Genomic DNA, 19,097 nt, shown 5'->3' with positions numbered 1-19,097 from the left:
GCCGGAGCAACGGGCCCTCCCTCACAGCCACGACTTCCCCGGGCCAGCAGCGGCAGATGGGGATGCTCCTGAGGGCCTCCCGCACGCCACCGCGGGAAAGGCGGCAGGAGACTGGCTTGGTGCGAGCTGCCAGCTTGGTGGGAGCGATGGAGCAGACCCGACTCCATCCAAAGCTCTGGATACCGCCAGAGCATCCAGGAGGAAGATTTTGGTGCCTTTGGTAGCCAGTCCCCCATGGCATTCACTGCTTGCGGTAGCCACGGAAAAGGCTTTCTGTGCCGCCTTTCCCAGGGCTGTGGGAAGATGCATGGGGAAGGTACAGGCAATGCTTTAACCCAGACTGCGGCATGGGAGGAGCTGGAGATTTGGTGCAAGGAAAGGGTAAGGAGCTGTTGCTTCATCCTGCTCTGGGTGCGCACAGACAAAATAAACTGGGGCAGGCAGCACAATTTAAAAAAACCCCAACCAGCCAATCCCCAAAACCACCCCAAACAAACACAACTCGCATATTTATGTTGTTCCCATCCCGGCATTTCAACTTCTTCAAGACAAAGCAAGTTGATCCACCTCATTTGTAAGTGCACATGATGTAATGAGACAAACCTTCTCTTTTTCTCAACCCTAAATTTGCAAGCTGCACTGAATGCATGTGAAAGCAGAGTCAAATGCCACATGTTGCTACTTTGCTCCTGGTATCATCACACAGAACTAAGCTGACTACAAATCCAAGAGAAAATGAAGGCATTTTTTGATCAGATTAAATTTTCCAGAAGGACCCGGAATCAGGGAAGTCTATTCCTCCCTCCCCCACAACAGAAAAGTTTGACCTAGAATCTTAAAAGTCAAAAAGCCTCTTTATGTTATCACTGGGGTGGAAGGAAAACAAAGAGAATTACCCAGTTCCATTTAAAACAGACCAGGGAATTAGGTCACAAGAGCATTAAGAAGCATTTTCCTTTAATTATTCCTACAAATCTGCTGAAAAACCTCATGACATCAGAACACATTTCAGAGTTGCAACTGTTAGCACCTCCATGAAAAACAATGCTAACAAGGCAAGAGGCAGCAAGCTCTGCTGATTTTTACTTGTCTGGCCCACCAGATTCTTGGCTTACCACTAAAAAAGCCCCTTGTGCCTTTAGTGCAATTTAAAGGCAGGTGGTACTTATTTTCCTGCACAAGTGCTTTGACAGGCACTTGTCAAAATGGCATGCAGCCATTTTGTGTATACTGTACACTACAGTCTCCTACAATCACTTCTAAGCGAGCTTAGAAACTTTAAGTAAGCAATGATGGTCAATATGCAGTAAGTATAATGAATTTTGTCTCAGATTCTTAATTATATTTTTAGAATACACAATACATTTTCCATGTGTTATTGCAGTGGGGAAATATTCTCTTTTCAAGGTAAGCCTTCTGTACCTACTACAAAAGAAGGACTTTGGCCTTCGTATTAAACTCTGAAATCATAGAAACCATGTCCTGCCAGCCTCAATTTTTAGTATTTGAATTTATGTCAGTGAACATTTTTGGAGCCATTTTGGATAACTTTGGATTTGTTCCTCAACTTGATCCTGCTTGGCTGCCAAGGTCACTTGATTGAAATACGAGATTCTCTAAAACCCCATAAACAAACTACACAAGGTCAGAATGCTCCAACCGTGATTAAAGGTAAATGTTAAACCACTTAACTATTGGCTAAGAAGTCATTATCCACAATACTTTTCTCTTTTGTAAAATTTATATTTACATACAATTATTTTAAAATAAGAGGCAAGATTTTAACTGGATGTGTTTCATTATCTTTGAAATCAAATAATTTATGTTAATGCTTCAGCTGATACTGAAAAGCTTAAACAATAATTTTATAAACATGGCAGTTGTTGTAACAGAAACACACACACAATATTGTACATTTTTTCTGTGCTTTGATTACTGATTAATAGTATTCAGTAGCATTTAGTCCTTAATTCCTCCATCACATATGTATTAAATTACATGGAGTTTCATTTATGAATTAGATAAATGGAGCTATGTTAAAGGTGACCATGTTTATAGGCAGTTAGACATGTAGTTCATGTAAGTTTTAAGCAGCATGTCAGCAAAACATTGTGAATTCAAGTTATTCATTGCCTTATATCTCTGGGTCAGGACCTTTGTTTTTTCGCAGAGTTATGAAACTTGACAATAATAGGTTTCTATTTCATGAATCAAACCTACCATGTGCTATCACAATAAAAACATTAGCACATACTCATGTAGAAACAGTCCTTTGCAGAGAAATTCTGCCTTGTGCTTTAGTGTGAACTGTATTGGTACTTGAGAATAAAGCATAGAGCACCAAAGTGTAGCACCTAGCAACAGATTTTATAGAATTTGTCCAGTATTAGTATGTCGTTTTGGAGAGGAGTATATTGGCTCCATCTAGAGTGGTAAAATCCACTCCTTTTGCTTTTGTGCTACAAGTGAAGCATATTCATGAAGATCCAACCATGTATTTAAGAATACTCTCACACATCACCCCCATCTATACCTGCTGGAATACTGCCCTTACATAGTGGTTCCTGTACATGAAAATCTAATTGTGAGTATTTAATTTCCAAATACCTTGTAATATGAGAATAAAGATAATAGTTAATTCCTTTCATTCAGATTTTGCTTAAAATACAACTCAGATTTTCTAACTTAAATTAAATTTTTGGCCTCTTGAAATCTTAAACATTAAACTGCTGTTCTTTCATGCTTTTGGAGTTGCCGTAAGTTGAAGCCACATGAAGTATGTTTTACTCCAGTGTTTCTCTATTTAAGGAAAAGCTAATCAGTAAGATCAATCTAGAGAGAGATAGCAGCAAATTTGTTTGGAAAGACATCACATGCATGATCTCAATCTTTGCAAGAAACACCATCCTTATTTTTTGCCCATCTGCGTTGGTTTGAAAGTAAAACCAGTGCAAGACTCCAAGTCAGTAATACAATTTAATAGGAGAAAAGAGAAAAAATAAAATGCATGCAATAATATAAAAGAAACAACCACCAACACAGTCAGAAATACAACCTGACACCCTGTCAGTCAGGGTGTTGGTAGCAGTCCGTATAAATGGTGGCTGCAGTCCTCCTGGATGACGGATGTGGTTCAGTTGAAGCAGTGCTCCTGTAGAAGATGCAGTTTTCCTCCGAAGATCCAGCCATGATGTGGAAAAGGTCCGACTTTCCTCTGGGATCCAGTAGAAAGGTCTGCCCTCGGGTCCCAAACCCCAGTTTTTTATCTAGGTAGGAAAGGCTTGGCTCCTGCCCCTGGCTGGGGCATCTCCCAATGGGATGATGTAATCTTATCAGTCACACAATAGGACTGAATGGCCCATTAACGGAATATATCTTCTGGAGGAAGGATGGGTTGTGAATAGATAACTCCCCCGATCTTATCAGATGGCACATCAGCAGAGGATATCTCCCACAAAGATAAGGATCACCACCCCTCCCACATTTTAACAGATGGTGATAGAATACACATTTTTGCATTGTACCCCAGGACACCATCATAGTATGAATTTCCATTTGCAGGTAGAGTCAATCACAAGCTCCATCCTCCATCGATGATTAGTTCATTACCAGTCACACAGGCAGACTGAAATTACATAAAATAAACAATGATTTAAAGTAATTTTTCATGGCTATTAATTTCAGGGAAATACTTTTTCTTTAAATTAAAAAATATGCTTTCTTTTTGTGTACCTTTTTTATGTTTTACAAAAATAGCTGAGTAAGTAATATAAGATCTAAATAGAAACAAACGTAGAAATTAAAGCCTTTTACTTAATTCAAGGAAGTGTGGCAGAAGTATTGTTAGAGGCATTAAGATGAGAATGCATCCTGAGAGTACAAACTTACAAAAGCTAGACTTCAGATATCTTACCTGCAGGAATACCTCACACTATGATGTTATTAGGTCTATCCAGATGAGCAGAAGCTGACCAGGTCAGCCAATAATTATAATGGGACCTAACTATTAGATTATACAGATAGTGGGGTAAGCAACTGAGCTGTTGTCATTCTTTCCTATATCAATGCTGAAACATGCTGAATATAGTGAAAAAATTGAATTCTGTTTACACATGATGGGAAACCCTGTGAAAAAATTCTTAGCATTATGGAAATACTAAAACCAAGATGTAATTGAGAAACAGACTACTGATAGATAGCAACATTAATACTGAACTAAATCCATTGAAGTATTTTAAAATGCACATTAGGACTGCTGGACACATTCAGACAAATCCAGTCCAGATTTTAGTCTCAGTAAATTTATAGCAGCAGAAATAACATTGGTATGTCCTCATTAGTGGTGGTGGTTTTTGCAGTGGTCATCAAGAGTCTGATGTGCAACAACCACAGTGGGTGTGTTGTTTTCCTTATGCTGGAATGGCAGATTCACCCTGAGCATTAGCTAAAATCTCCAGCACCTCTACTAATTTACCTCCTTAAAACATGATCTAGCCATGGTGCAAGCTTGGTAAAGCTGACAAGCTCATTTCTCATTTACTCTTCATTCAGGATGATCTGGGGTCAGTCATTTTGCTCAAGTGACATGAAACCACCAGGCTATGGCACCAAATACATAATGCCTTGCAATCACTGTCAGCACTCAGAATATCTTTTGTATTGCAGGATGAATTCAGAAAAAGAACATAGTTTGGTTTTTGTTTTTGTAATAATACAGCTCAAAGAGAACATAAATTGTTCCAAAACAAATACCCTCTCTACTGTGAAGCAGCAAAGTAGCATGGGATTCTGTGACAGGACATTGTATTTTATTAAAATACTTACTTCATCAGAGGCCAAGTACACAAAGAGATGGGCCACTTCTTCAGCAATAGCCATTCTGCCAGTCTTCTGTCTGGCTAGAAAATCTTTCAATGCCTGGATATACAAGAGAATTTGGTGTATCAAAAATAAAAAAGCAATTATTTTAACCTATTGACATAGGTTAAAGCAATATTGGGAACAGGCCTCTAGTCATAACTTCGCTTTGTGCACTAAGTAGGGAGTTAAAGCTGGGAAAACATAAAATCAACAGGGATGTGAATTTCAGGTTGAAAAAAATTAGGAGACTTTTACAAAGCACCTAAATCTCTGGTTCCAGAATAAAGCCAACATAAAATCCTTTTTCCTTTGGTGGTAGATATTCCCATGTCCTTCAAATGAGAACTTGTCATTATCTAATAAGGATAGTTAGGCATCCCAAATGACACTGAAATGCATAGGCCAGAGTGCCCTGTCTGTATTGTTTTTGCACTACCTCGTGGCTGACACGTGCTGCAATAGAAAATGTCCTCTGCTTTTGCACTGGGTACTGTAACCAACACCTAGAGTTGCTTCCATGGATGAAAGACCGTCTGCATTCACTAAGCAATATTATCCTTCTGAGGCTTCACTTCTGGTCAGTCCTTAAGTCTTCTCTCTCAAGTTCAAGCTGACCACAATTTCAAATGAGACAGCAATGTTAAGTTATCCACAGTACTCTGAAATTGAGGTCATTCTTGAATATGAGTAGAAGTACAGCTATATATTCTTTTCTTAAAGAGAGTTAAGCATATCTACACATGTGACCAAGCTAATAACTGCTTTCTCACCTGTTCTGGGTTAGGTCGGGCTTGGATTCTTTCCTGTAAAGATGGTGTGTCCACAGTTCCTAAGCAAAATATTAAATTCAGTGTTAAAAATCAACTGCATCAGCAATCACAACAAAAGTTTATTTGTTCTATTTGTATGTCTTAACACCTATGTGTAACTTTGTAATTTAATTCAGGAGAAAGACTGCAAAGCTACCAATAAAGCACAGTTTTAAATTTTAGTAGAAGGCAAGAGTTTTGAGAGTTAGATTCAATACATTCCAGATGGTTAAACAATGGTCAGGCTGTTACCTAGCTCTTGCCTACTTCTAACTTCCTAGACTGCATCTTTGAAAACAACCATTCAAATACTGTGTAATGTATGTATAAAGTGCAGATACCAGATTAATCATCTAAACATCTAGCTTAACCACAGAATAACAACTTTCCTATATTAAGCATTTCAAGCACGCTCTGTTCTTGTAGACTGCTGGTAACTTCAGCTGCCACTGGCAGGTCTATGCTTTGTTAAAAAAGCCAAACTCAATCTGGCCTTCTGGCATCTGCTCCTAGTTCACAGAATAATGTAAGAACACTTACCAGGACATATGCAGTTGCATCGGATGCCTTGTTCAATGAAATCAGCAGCCACAGCCTTTGTTAGCCCAATAACTGCTGCCTTTGAAGTACTGTAGGCACACCTGTTCACAACTCCTAACAGAAGGGCTATGTTAAGGCAGGACAGAAACATAGTTAAAAAGGAAAAAAAAGAAAAAAATAAAGAGCCAGGATTGTTCAATATGCACCTGCTTCTGGACTCCAGCATTTCCTATAGCAGCTGTAGCCTCTCCATAAGGGCAGGCTAGCTAAAATGCCAACTGTCAGAATTCTATACAGGTATGCACCAGAGGAAAGCACACAATCTTTCAATAGTGTAAGTCTGGGGACTGGTCGAGAAAATGTAACAAGCAGCAAAGATTTAGGAACAGCAGAAATCCATCTGTTAATCATGGTCAGGCTTCTTTTGAAAGCATAGTTAACAGCACTTATGTTATTGTCATTGATTCATTGTATCTCTGAAGAACATATGTACCGAGATATCACTGGAAGTAATTTCTTTTTAGTTAATAAATACTGGTAAAAAGTATGCTATAAAACATTGAAAAAGCTCAGGATCTTGGAGTTTCTACAATGTTCCATCTGTGTCCTTGAATTTAAGTTAGAGTTGAATGTGTTCACTTTTTTCCCCCCAATCCCTCTAGAGGATTTAGAAATAGCTTTGAATTTAGAATATCCTCTAAGTTCAAAGCTGCATAATATTTATACTGCATATCCATCACCTTAAAGAGTTATATAAGGAACTCTAGCAACCTACTGACCTTTGATGCTGGATGCCACAGAAGACATATTTATAATATTTCCAGATTTCTGTTTAAGCATCTGCGAAAGAGTACTTATGTCACTCAAGTGCAAACTATTTTTTCATCTGCAGGTTCAGCAAAATAGCCCACAGCAACTCACAGAACAGCCCTACACGCACTTAATACACAGGGTAACAAAGCTTAATTGGCATGGGCAGATGCCATTGACTGAAGCAGTAAAGCAGAGTCTGAAATTCTCACACAGTTCCCAGAGCCATGTCAGGATTGAAAACTATGCCAGGAAAGGACTTTTTTGCTAGGTCACCACCTCTCAGTCATTGCCTTCTTGTCATGACAATAAGTTACACCACACAGACATCTGCTGATACCATCTACCAATGCAGCAACTCACTGATCCCACTCAAACTTTTCTCGTTTTGGAGAAGACTAAAGCATAACACTCTAGCATCTATGAATTGTAGCTAATTTTCTTTAAGTTAGGCATCCTAAAACTTGATATGCCTGAAGTTGTTAAAAAACCCCCAAACTTTGAAAATTAAGTTCAGCTAAGAAAAAACCCACCCCCAAACAAACTGAAAACCAAACCAACCAAGCAAAAAGAACTGGAACAAAACTGAAAAGAGTAGTTGTCATCCAGTTATGGTCACAGCTTTTAAATCTGGCCCTTGCATTTACGGGAATGTGAACACTTTATTAAGTCCGCAAGTTTTTGTAGACCCAAACCTAGTGATCATGTAAAACCAAGAAACATCTTCGAGCTGCTACATTCATTGAATTGTTGTTCTCTAATCAGCATGTTAGCATCAGCATCCCTGAATTTCTTCACAAGATAGTCTCCAGAGCTGTATAAAATTCATGTTAATATACATTATTTATAAATATTTTGAAGGAGTTGTATTGTGCAGCTGTGTGCTGTAGTGTAACACATTAGCACTGTATTGCAATGGCTCCCTCACTGCCCTGCATAAAGTCTGGAGTATTTTATCTAGTTTACATATGCCAACTCCCCAAATAAATATTCTCTACCATATCCTTCAGATAAATTGCCTACTTGAAATATTATGCAATGCAGAGAATGTTTTACAGTACAATCACTGTAATCTAAGGGCTCCCCTATCCAAAGCTGCGTGCTTGTATTTTGTATATTGTCACAGTGGCAACAACTCTGATCTCTCACACTTCAAACAAAGCAGCAGAGACTGAAAGTCAAGGGCAGCCAAGCCTTGCCTTTGGAAGAAACGTCTTGATCATGAGATACATGCTGGGAACATTGAGGTTCATCGTGAAGTCCCAGTCCTGCTCCTCACACTCCAGAATGGTTCCGTGATGAACAAACCTAGAATAAGTGCATGAAGTGGATTACTGTCTGTGGTTTACATTTCTATGGCCTTTTTTCCACTTCTGTTTTTTTTCTAAGCTTGAAAATGAGAGGATAAGAGCTCTTTTGAAGAATGAAAGCACTGTATTTCTTCTGACAAGTATCAAAGAAACAAAACAGACTCAGTATGTACAACAAAATGATTGACAATAGAAGACATTTTAAAAAAAGTAGAGCACTAGCAGACTGTCAGCTTTGTTCACTGTTGTGCTAGGAGGGTCAAAGCCATCGGTACAGGGTACACATAGAGTAGGGAAAACATAAGTTCCAGAGCTGCTCTATCTTGGCCTGGCTTATGTAGCTGTGCACAAAAAGTTCTGTTTTGATGAAAACACATGAAAGTTAGTATTAAGGGTAAAAAAATCCATTAAAACATAACAAATAAAATGCATTGAAGTAATAGAAAGTGGTTCTGGAGAACAGGAAAAACTGGAAAAATAGCAAAGAGAATCCGGTTACCCTGCAATGTTACAGAGGACGTCAATCTTTTCAATCTCCTTGGCCAGATTTTCTATTTGCTCCTTTTTGGTGACATCCAGAACTCGTATGTGAATGCCTAGAAAAAACATGGCATTTGTTTCAATATATTTTACCAAGGATCAGATGATTATTTTTCTGATGTGCTGAGGGTAGCACTTATAATTCAATTCACTCAATGATTAAGTTAGTGCAGCAGTTAATCTGGGACAGCATATTATGCTATTTAAAATTTCAGGAGAGAATTAAAATGATCAACTGTTTTAATTGTTATGCAGCATGACACAAGCAGATGAGCTAGCTTAATTTACCATCAAAACATTCCAAATAAATTTGAATTTCACTATACTCTCACACAGAAGAATTAGAGAACCTATATAGTAATAAACTTTCATGCTCATTATCATAGAATAACACTTAGAACTAGTTACATGTGTCTTACAGTGCCATTTCATGCCACATTCTCATATGTAGTTTATGATATTATAAATGAGCTTTATATAAATTAATTAATAAGGAAAAATGCTTTTGCATAAATTCTTAAAATCACGAAGGCAGTCACACTGGAACAGGGCCCTTCAGAGATTATTGAGAAAATTCCATCCTCAGAGATGTTCAGAACTTGATTAAACACAGCCCTGAGCAACTTGCTCTAACCAGTGCCACTTTGAGCACTAGATGGAACTACATGGCCTCCAGAAGTCTCACCCAGCAGATACAATTCCATGAAATACTGTAAAGCTCTCTGTAAAGCATCTGAATGTTGTCTAACTTCAAGGGGAATTTGATTTGAAATGGATAAAAACCTGGGTTTTTTTGAAACCCGACAAGCTTGAATAGGCTGAATAGGCTTTCTATGCCTTAAGTTAAATTCTAGAGACACTTTTTAAGAGATTTGTGTATTCGACCAGCCTACAGGCTGGTGATTAACATCACATTGGAATTACCTCTCCTGGATAAAATTCAAAGACCTCAACGTGCCAAGTCTTGATGAATTATAGATTGACTACTCATATGTCTAAAGGATATAAATGCCTCTGAGTATACGGGAAATTGTTTCTTTTCTTGTGAGCATACTAGCAGAGGGAAAAAATGTAACACTTTCCCAAAACACTCTCAGAAGGAATCTGAAAAGTCCTTAAGTTCCCAAACAATTACAAAGCCTGTGGTGAACTCCAGGTGGCAGACTGATATTCACACTAAAAGCTGTGCCAGCTGTGGTTTTGTGTATTTTACTGTCAGCCTTTAGTAGGAACTCATTAAATCCACTTTTTTCTCTCAAATCAAGTTAGAAGCATTTTCAGCTGTTAACTATATCGAAGTCTTATTTTTTATTTCAATATTGGAAAAATACTTTTTAATGTAATGTCCCGCTTGTGTCACCTGTGATTAGAAACACATCTGTGCAAAACCTGCTCCTTGAAGCATGTTTCTGTGGTGTCAGTAGAAAAACAATATTCCTGAACATTTGTACAAACTGAATAGGTGTATCTAGTGTTGCTAGAATTAAGTTTCTGAAGATATGCAGATTCTACAAGACAGTAAGGAATGCATTAAAAAGATAAGCCAAGTATAGACCATAGAAATGCAAAACACTGGGTCTACCTTTTTGTATATTCTCTTGATCAGAGAAAAGCATTCCATGCCTTCCAGAGTGATGCACTTGATAATTAGCCTAGTGATGCTAAAAGGTAACTTTAGGGTGCTATTCTAGCAAACAAATATCAACTTCTTTTGTGACACAAGAAACTCAGTCATTCCACTTGTCTGGAATATTACTCTGATATGCTAATGTTGCAATATTTTACATGCTAAACCTCTGGTATTTCACATCACAGAATAAAGCAATGCAAACATTGAAAGAATTTGTCTGGATATTTTCCTTTTTTTCTGTCTTTTTCAAGCTGTCTTATCCTCAAAATGTATCTCAGACAGCCTACACAAAACTTGTAAGAGCTGAACTAATGCCTGCTGTAGGGCATTTACCTGGATATTTCCCCAGTTCTTGCAGTTTAGACTCATTGATGTCTGTAGCAATGACTTGGGCTCCTTCTTTAGCAAAAGCCTGGAGAATATAAGAGAAGCAGTTTATATTTAGATATTCCAGATTGTACCAGAAATAAAATCTGTTTTCTTTTCAGGTGTTTTTCAGCAGCTGATCTCTCAGTTTTCATTCTGGGCATATCAGGGCACACAACTATGCAACTTTGTGTTATAAGACAGATTTAAGGTATTTTCCCTAAAGGAAGGGATCCATAAATACAGCATAAGAACAGTAATCAGACTAAGATAATGGATATTATTATTGCCCTTATTAGCTGCACTAGTAAGCAATAGGGCTGAATTGTCTGTATTGTTAGATTTAAATGAAGTTATGAGAAATATGACAAGTAAAGGCAGAAGTAATAAACCAGGATTTTTTAATTTTGATTTTATTCAAAATAAAATCCTTTGTATCCAAATCATTGGAATGGAACAGTATTAAAAGCAGCATGACTTGATATTTAACCAGAGACATTGCTTCATTCTTGATAGTCTCCTCTAAAGCCTCTGTCTTTTTATTGTGATTGCTGATAAATCAACAGCTAACAAAGTAAAGTCTGCCAAAAGTATTCTTACACGTTGGACTATAGCTCCTAATCTTCAAAGTAAGTGTTCCAAGTGCAGCTTAAGAGGATAGTGACATTAAACACACCAGTCTTCCATGGCTTGTTGGGTACAAAGTGAAATCATCAGGAAGATTGCCTGCTCCTTGGATTGTGTGATTATGTAAGAACCAAGATCAGCAGTCTTCTGTGTTCTCAACCACATGCATGAGAAACTAACCAGTCTGGCAAAAATGGTACATGAGCTTTTTCCTGAGTTGTTGATTACATTACAGAGATAACAAGAAATCTGTGGTTTTTATTTGCCATGGAAAAGGGAAGTAGCAGAAGAATTGGTCAAAAGGAGTTACAAGCTAACTAGAAAGTTAATACGTACCTTGAATTCTGTTTAACAGTAATCAAACAAAATTTGTAAAGGGTTTCTTACAGGTGCTCATTGTGAACAGTGTGCTAGTATCATGTGAATTTGGTTATGTTGATCATGAATATAGGTAAAATACCTTGGCTTTACTGTAGGGGATCCTCACAGTATCCAGCCTTAGATCAGGAAATATTCCCTGTCATCTTTGTTTTCTCCCAGAACAAAGCAACAGAGATATTGGATAACAGGTACAGAGACTACCATATATTGTTAGAAAAGCAGTTGCAGCTGTCCTCAAATCTTGCTCTTATCATCCTTATCTAACATCTCCACTCAGAGTTGAAGATTTTCATAAACTGAAACAGCACAAAGCCTGCATGATACAGCATAATGGCTGTATTATTCCCCGATTTTTTCACTGTGTAGTTCTGGCCTCATCTATGGTCTATTAATTCAAGAATTGGTTTGGTGCAGGTGTCATTGGACAAGGTAAAATGAGAGACCTTGCACAGGCACAGCAGAACAAACATTTTCCAACTTACAATAGCAGCTGCTCGGCCAATGCCCTGTGCTGCCGCAGACAAGAGGATGATCTTCCCATCCAGCCGCCCCATGGTGCTGACCTGTGCAGGTACGGGATGGCACAGAAATGTAAAAAAGATAAGCCAACACCACCCCCAGGAATCAGATGCAAATACATTCCCAAAACTACACATGATCCAGGGTGTACCTTTGCCATCACAGTTGTCCTGTTTGGCTGCCATGTGACCCTCAGTTATCCAGGGCTCTGAGAGGTAGGGCTGCCCCCCACCTTTTTTTTTTTCTAGTTATAAAGGACCTCAAGAGGTCAAAAGGCATTTGAGTTCAGAAGTTAAGCTTCATTATAAGAGAAATTAGATTTTATTTTTTCTTAAATGGGGGAAAAAAACCCAGGATGAAAGAGCAGTACAATAGTTTGTAATCTAGTGTTTTCACTGTTCATGGTATTCTTGGAATGCAGGTCTGTCTTCTGTTTCTCTACAAACTTTTCAATGTCCTGGACTGCAATACATTCCACACAATGCCCTAGCCTTGGTATCTGCCCTCAGTTGTCTTAGGAATATTCCAGCACAGCAGGTTCCCAGCCCCAGTGAAGCAGGAAGGTGTGTGGGGAATGAAGCTGCCAGTCTTGCCTCTTGTTCCCTGTTCTCAGGGAACACTGACCATGCTTGGGGCAGTAGGGAACCTCTAGGAGCTGCTACCTTAGTCTGCATGGAGCAACCAAAAGGCAAAATACAGCCCTGTTCAAGTGTTGTGTTAGGTTTAACCAAATAGAGCATGCAAAAATGCAGACAAACAAGTAAAACCAAATGCCAAGTCTCAAAGAAGTTCCTAAAAAGTGAGATCACTGTGTTCCAGTCACAGTGTGGTATCTGGTATTTGTTAATTGGGTTCCCCATAAGCAAAACTCCTGCATTTTCATAATCCTCTGAGAAACTTTGTCTATGTAGATACCAATGTGGAAAGGCATCATAAGAACACAGTCTTTAAATATATACATAAATCCAACACACCAAGTACTTCACTGGGAAATTAGGACAAAGGTACCATAATTTTCCCTATGTTAGCAGCCAATGCTGTCGTCTAGAGATGTTCAAATCCATGCTGTGACTCAGATTACTGAGTCAAATGTAGTGTCCTACTTTTTGAATAAATTACTCATTTCTCTTATTTTGATCAGAAATTCTGTTTTGTTACATGCTTTTCCTGACAAAAGTTGCAGCAAAGCTGTTTTCCTGAAGGTTACAGACTCAGCAAATTAAGACTTCTGAAGCAACGTAATGGAGAAATTATTTCCAAAACCCAGCTGGATCAGTTCAAGTACTTCCCCAAATCACCTTAACACGTGGGAAGCAAAATGCATTATAAATACAGTTTTCAATCTAACAACCAAGTTTTATGAACATTTGCCACACCAATTCTATGAAGCATTTGCAAATAAATGTTAATATAGTCACTTACCAAGAGATCTCAAACAGCTTTGTTATATTTGCTGACTCTTGAAAAAAAGGAAGTTCTAGAGATTTTTTTTTTTTACTCTGCTTGTTGGGATTTGTAGTCCAACTGCCAAGTTTCTGCTAAGTTTCTCTACACCAACGTAATTTCCTGTTGAAACACTGAGATGCTGCCATCTAGTGAAACTCAGGATTCTAAAAAAGTGCAATTTTTCTCCTGCACAGGAAAGGACACACAAGTATCACCAGTGTTAGCTGACTTTCTTACAATGGGAATTCAAGAGGTCAGTAGAATTCCCACCAAAAGGCCACAAACATGTTTTCCCAAGCAATGTCTTATTGCAATATAAACTGTCAAATTCCAAACCAGGACAAAACTTACGTGATTTTGTTGTTGTAGTTAAACTGGTGATTTACCAGCGTATCTTTTGTTTCTAGTGGTTTAACTTGCATGTGTTAAAGCAGAATTAATATCATTAAACTGAAAAATTCTAGGACAAAACTAATTTAGCTATAAGCTCACAGCAGACTTAAAGCTACTTGATAGTAGTTTTAAAGAATTTGGTGTCCTGCCTAAACGTCATTAGTTTGTTCTCAGCAAAGCCACTTCTGTGGATAAACTGGGACACACATACACAAAAGTTCAGTTTATCTTGTCTTTCTGCTAAAACTATGATAGCTTTTAAGGCTTTCTAGATCAGCTTCTCTGGTAAACAAAATCTTTAATGACTTAATTTGCTAAAAGCATTTATCCTTCTGCCCCCCTAAGCTTTTGCCACTTGAATTGAGCCACAAACCTGTTGCACTAAATTTTTGCTTTTTTTAGTTCAATCACCAGAAAAATCATCAAATCTCGTTGTTCCAAGCAAGTAATAATTAACAAAAAAACCCCACTGGAAATAGTATATGGAAGAGGTAGGTCTATATATACACAACCTTTCCTGATTCTGGAAGAAAAAAAGTCAAATTCATTTAGAACATCAAAATGCTGGAAGCCAAAGGAAATATCATAGCGGGAAACAAAAAAAGTAACAAACCAAACCAAACAAAAAACAACCTAAAACAAATCCAGAAAAATTCCAACCAACCTAAAAAAAAAAAAAACCCAAAACCAAACCACCACAAACACACCAGCACTTTGCATTTATTCCTGTCAGAAAATAAATACCTGTGGCTGTGGTCAGAAAGAAGACATTGCAGTGCCCATCTCTGTAATGGTATTTAGGATCTATATATTTTTGGCTTGTCATGCCTTTAAAAGGTTCCCAAAAGGCATTCAAGGCCAGAGATTGAGATAAATCCTTGCAACTTCTTAGTAGGTACAGTAGTTGGCAGTTTTCAGCCATTCAAAATAAATAGAGGTTGGTTCTTTATTAAAGAAGTACCTCCATCTGGTAAATAATCCTTGTGTGACTCCCCCAATTCCAGTAGCTGCTCAATGCTCAGGAACATGTCAGTGTAACCATTTGCTTGTCAGTTTGGGTGACCCAAACAGGACCTCGCATCACTGAGAGATTTATTCCTATAAAATAAGGATGATGCTTTTGGTGCAGGTATCTTTCTTAGGTATGACTTTCTCATCTCGTGATGGTGATTTCATCCTTAACGGAGTTGATCTCAGGTTCTGACTGCCCAATTCCTGTTTAGTTGGCAGTGGAAGGCATGGAGGGGAAGAAAGGGAGGAGGATCTGTGTTTTAGACTTCAACCATTTTCTGACAGACTCGAAGAATTTAATAGAACTCTAACAACAGTAAACTTCTGCACAAGTAATTGGTGCAAAAGGTTATAGAAGACGGAGACAAGAAGGATAATTATGATGGAAGTGATGAAATCAGTATAAAAGATAGTGATTTGGTAACAGACAATGTTGTAATCAGCATCCTTGGATCACAGCACAAGTGAACAGCAAAGCCATTTTTACATATTTAACACATTAAATTTTATTGTTAAGTGAAAATTTCTTATATAAAAGATACAAAATGTAGGTCTCACAATACAGATAAGTGGTTTAATAAAAGAGCTCGTCTTGACCCAGTGATCTGGCTTGTTTTCCCTTCACTAGGGAAGCAGAAGTGTTGTCCATTGCTTACTATTAAAAAAAACCCAATACACAACTTCAGACAGGTATATTGAAAAATGATGCAAAATTCAAAGTTACTCACAGTACCATAATTGGCTGAGCTGCAGAAACTTTTATGGAGTTTAAGAGGAACCCTTGATTGTGTACTCTACAAACAGAAGATCAGTAACTTCAGTTGCAGTGTCCAAAGAGGTCAAGATTGTGGTGAAAATGCAGTTTCTGTTGGCTTAAAGAAAGCATGGTATAAAAACTACATGCTAAGAAACAAAAGAATATTTCTTGTCAAGTAAACAGCACTCTGAAGATATAAATATCAACACCCCAGAAAAGGGCTGTTTTAGGAATGACAGAATGAAAAGTTTCAGACTGAGAAGTTTCACAGTAGATTAGTTTTTGATCCCTTCTTTTTTCCATTTTTTTTCTTCAATACATTAGCTTCTCTTTGCCGTCAAAAAACATCAAAACACCAAAGTAGAACATCAGCAGATGAGCAGGTTGTGGGGCAACATCTGGTTTTCCATTTTTGTCCTCCTATTCCAGCTTTCCCAGTTGTGAGAAATAGAAACTCCAAGACAGCAAAGATGGAAGAGGCTGATGGTTTTTGACCTCAAGCAATTTTCTTTTCTATATGCAGATCCTAGCTGTAGCTACTCTAAGGGCAGCTTATGACAGAGCATCTTTACTGGGTGCTACAATCAGGAGCTTTATCTTTGTTTGAAGTCCCAAACAAGTGCTTAAGATGCTCTTCTGTGGACTCTGTGCCTTCAGGTCGTGTATCTGTACAGAAGACAAGAACATTAAAGCCTTTCTCAGTTAGACAAGCAGTAGGAGTACTGTGATTTAATCTTGATTGGTGTTTTGTACATCAGCTATGAAAGCTTCCCTCTGAGGAGCTTTGTGTTATGAGGAAAGCTGTGCTATTACCAAGCTGGCCACCACAAAGCCAGCAATGAGTAATGTTCTTTCTGGAAGTCTGCTACTAATACCTTAAAAACTGGCTACTCTTCAACATGTCTGCTGGGGCCCTCTGAAACCTGTGAGAAGCATGAGGGCACAAGTCACTAAAAGTCAGCAGGTCAGATATAAGAAATCTGAAGTGAGGCTGAGGAACAGAAGTTATCATCAAAAAGCTACTATTGCAGCTGGAGCCTGGCAGAGTAGCAGATGCAACATCAAAGACTAAAGTGTACCATCTTGAAAAACTTCAGATAAAAGTTAACCAGGAGTTAACTTTATATAGTTTTACCAGAAAACTGTGCTTAACCAATGTAAAGTTAAAAAGCAAAATATTTTAGAGCACCAGCTATGTAATAATATTTTCCTGATTCACTTTTAAAAGTCACTCATCAACACTTCCACTGCAGAAAAGGAAAAAAAAAGTTTGTATATTCTTCAGCAAGTAAGGGATTCATTTTGGTATTTTGATTCTGTAGAGCATACAGAAGCTTCATAGCTCAGATGGTCAGCTTTTCAACAGTCAGATGACAAACCGTTCAGGAAAATTGTTATTATGCAAGTTTCAGGCGATCCCTTATATTTTGCATCTTCAAATCTTATAGGACACTACCACTGTGCTACGTACCTGTCAGCACACCCAAGTTGGAATTATCAAAGAAATTTGTTGGACGAGTCAGAGGCAGAGGCTTTGGTAGGTCCTGAGTCACTATTTCTTGAGAAGCAGTTTCCTTGGAGGGTGAAGGCATTTGCTCTTTAAAGAAATATGACACTGCCTTCCTAGGAGACTTTGGTATTGTCTCTCGAGTAGTTTCTTTTGAGGGTCGTTCTCTCCATTTTAGTGCCTTTTCTTTCCATTTCCTGAGTTCCTCTTTCAGTTGAAGTTCATCACTGCAATGAAAAGAACCCCAGCATTCAATTAAGAAAAGTTTAAAGCAGTTTCTTTAAGGAAAAATTCCTGAAGAACAGACAGTTCCTGTGTTTTCAGATGACATATCACAGACACAGAAGTACAATAGCTGTGTATCTTGGTTTCAGAGGATTTTTTTTAAGCTGAAATTCCTTCCAACACAAAATTCAAGTGTATCTTCCAGCATTTACAAGATTCTGAAGAAAGCAAGAAATTTAAAATAAAAAGGCCTTTATGAGCCATAAAACTAGTTTTAATTAAAAGTTTATGATGTGAAATCTAAAATTAATGGTTACTCACTTCCATGGTCTCCCAGACAGAAACACTAATGATGTACATATATACTGATTATGTCAAACAAATGATTGACATGTTGCTAGTCAGCTGTCCACTTACCTCAGTAGAAGGTCATTCTGTTTCTTCAGCTGGAAGATCTCTTTCTGTAGCTTAGCTTGTTCAGATTTTAGAACAAGTATCTGTGTGCTCTGTACAATACCACTGCCACCACCACAAGTAAGGGGTATTTGGGATTGCTGAGGATCTGCTTCTTTCAGCACTAGAAAACAGATTTATATATACGTGTGTGCATTATTTGAAGAGTGCTTAAAACCAAGCCAATACATTTTTAAGATTATTCTTTCTTGTGATCTTATATGTGAAACCTCACTGGGTTACAAGTGCCATTACAACAGTTACTCTTTTTTCTACACAAAACACACCTCTCAGTATCCACACTGCCAGGGAGATATTAAGAAACATGATCGATTCTTTACTGGGCCATTTAGAGGTAAAATAGTTATTGTTCCAGTTATGTCATAGCTTTGATTAGAACTAGGTATTTGTATGTCAAGGAAAAAGTGGAAACATGAGTTACCACCACTGCAGATTATCCCTCCACAAGGCTGGAGAAAAACACAAGAACTGCTGTGATTCTAATGCAGTTCATATGCAGCTAATGTAAACAATTTTCCATCTTATGTTCCAGTGAGATGACTCCAATTTTCCTCATAGCCTTTGGATACAAGGCCTGCATTTCAATCTGGTCTTTACCCATATAACCTCAAAATTCAATGTTTAACATGAAAGAGTCCGTTCTATTTATCTTGAATTTACCAGTAACATCTTGCTCTTGGTGTGCTCTTCTCAGTTCTTCTTTTAGCTTTGTTAACTGTTGTTCTCGATGTTCTGCAAAGGCTTTATAATTAGCAAGTCTATATGAGGCAGGAAGGGAGGGAAAAAATCAGAAAACCTCAGCTTAATAGTTATTACAGTTTCAGTTGAATTCAATTTGAGCTATCAAATATAAGACACACCCATGTTATATAAGAAAAACGACATAAACCTG

The 19,097-nt window shown here is 37.9% G+C and overlaps 2 protein-coding genes across 3 annotated transcripts in view; both read right to left on the bottom strand.

Moving 5' to 3' along the window:
• Positions 1-2,962: 2,962 nt before the first annotated feature.
• BDH2 (3-hydroxybutyrate dehydrogenase 2) lies at positions 2,963-13,946 on the bottom strand. 2 transcript variants are annotated; one of them, XM_088163928.1, is made up of 10 exons: positions 13,815-13,946; positions 12,356-12,436; positions 10,833-10,911; positions 8,829-8,925; positions 8,219-8,327; positions 6,989-7,049; positions 6,210-6,335; positions 5,631-5,689; positions 4,825-4,917; positions 2,963-3,625 (listed from the first exon to the last, which is right to left on the bottom strand). In XM_088163928.1, the coding sequence occupies exons 2-10, from the start codon at positions 12,425-12,427 to the stop codon at positions 3,572-3,574; spliced, it is 750 nt and encodes a 249-aa protein (XP_088020054.1). In that variant the 5' UTR covers positions 12,428-12,436; positions 13,815-13,946; the 3' UTR covers positions 2,963-3,571. The 2 variants fall into 2 exon arrangements, with proteins under 2 accessions (XP_088020054.1, XP_014730728.1); XM_014875242.2 differs by having other exon boundaries at positions 6,210-6,323.
• A 1,813-nt stretch (positions 13,947-15,759) lies between these two features.
• CENPE (centromere protein E) overlaps positions 15,760-19,097 on the bottom strand; it is a 36,450-nt gene continuing 33,112 nt past the window's right edge. The window contains exons 41-44 of the mRNA XM_088164424.1: positions 18,866-18,963; positions 18,149-18,308; positions 17,471-17,733; positions 15,760-16,665 (exon numbers count right to left, since the gene is read on the bottom strand). Coding sequence (XP_088020550.1) covers positions 16,568-16,665; positions 17,471-17,733; positions 18,149-18,308; positions 18,866-18,963 — 619 coding nt within the window. The 3' untranslated portion in view covers positions 15,760-16,567. The remainder of the gene's footprint in view (positions 16,666-17,470; positions 17,734-18,148; positions 18,309-18,865; positions 18,964-19,097) is intronic.

The sequence above is a fragment of the Sturnus vulgaris genome, chromosome 4, assembly GCF_052056855.1.
Source record: "Sturnus vulgaris isolate bStuVul1 chromosome 4, bStuVul1.hap1, whole genome shotgun sequence".
NCBI lineage: Eukaryota > Metazoa > Chordata > Aves > Passeriformes > Sturnidae > Sturnus > Sturnus vulgaris.
The sequence above is the reverse complement of the archived record's forward strand: the minus strand, read 5'-3'. Positions and strand labels throughout refer to the sequence as shown.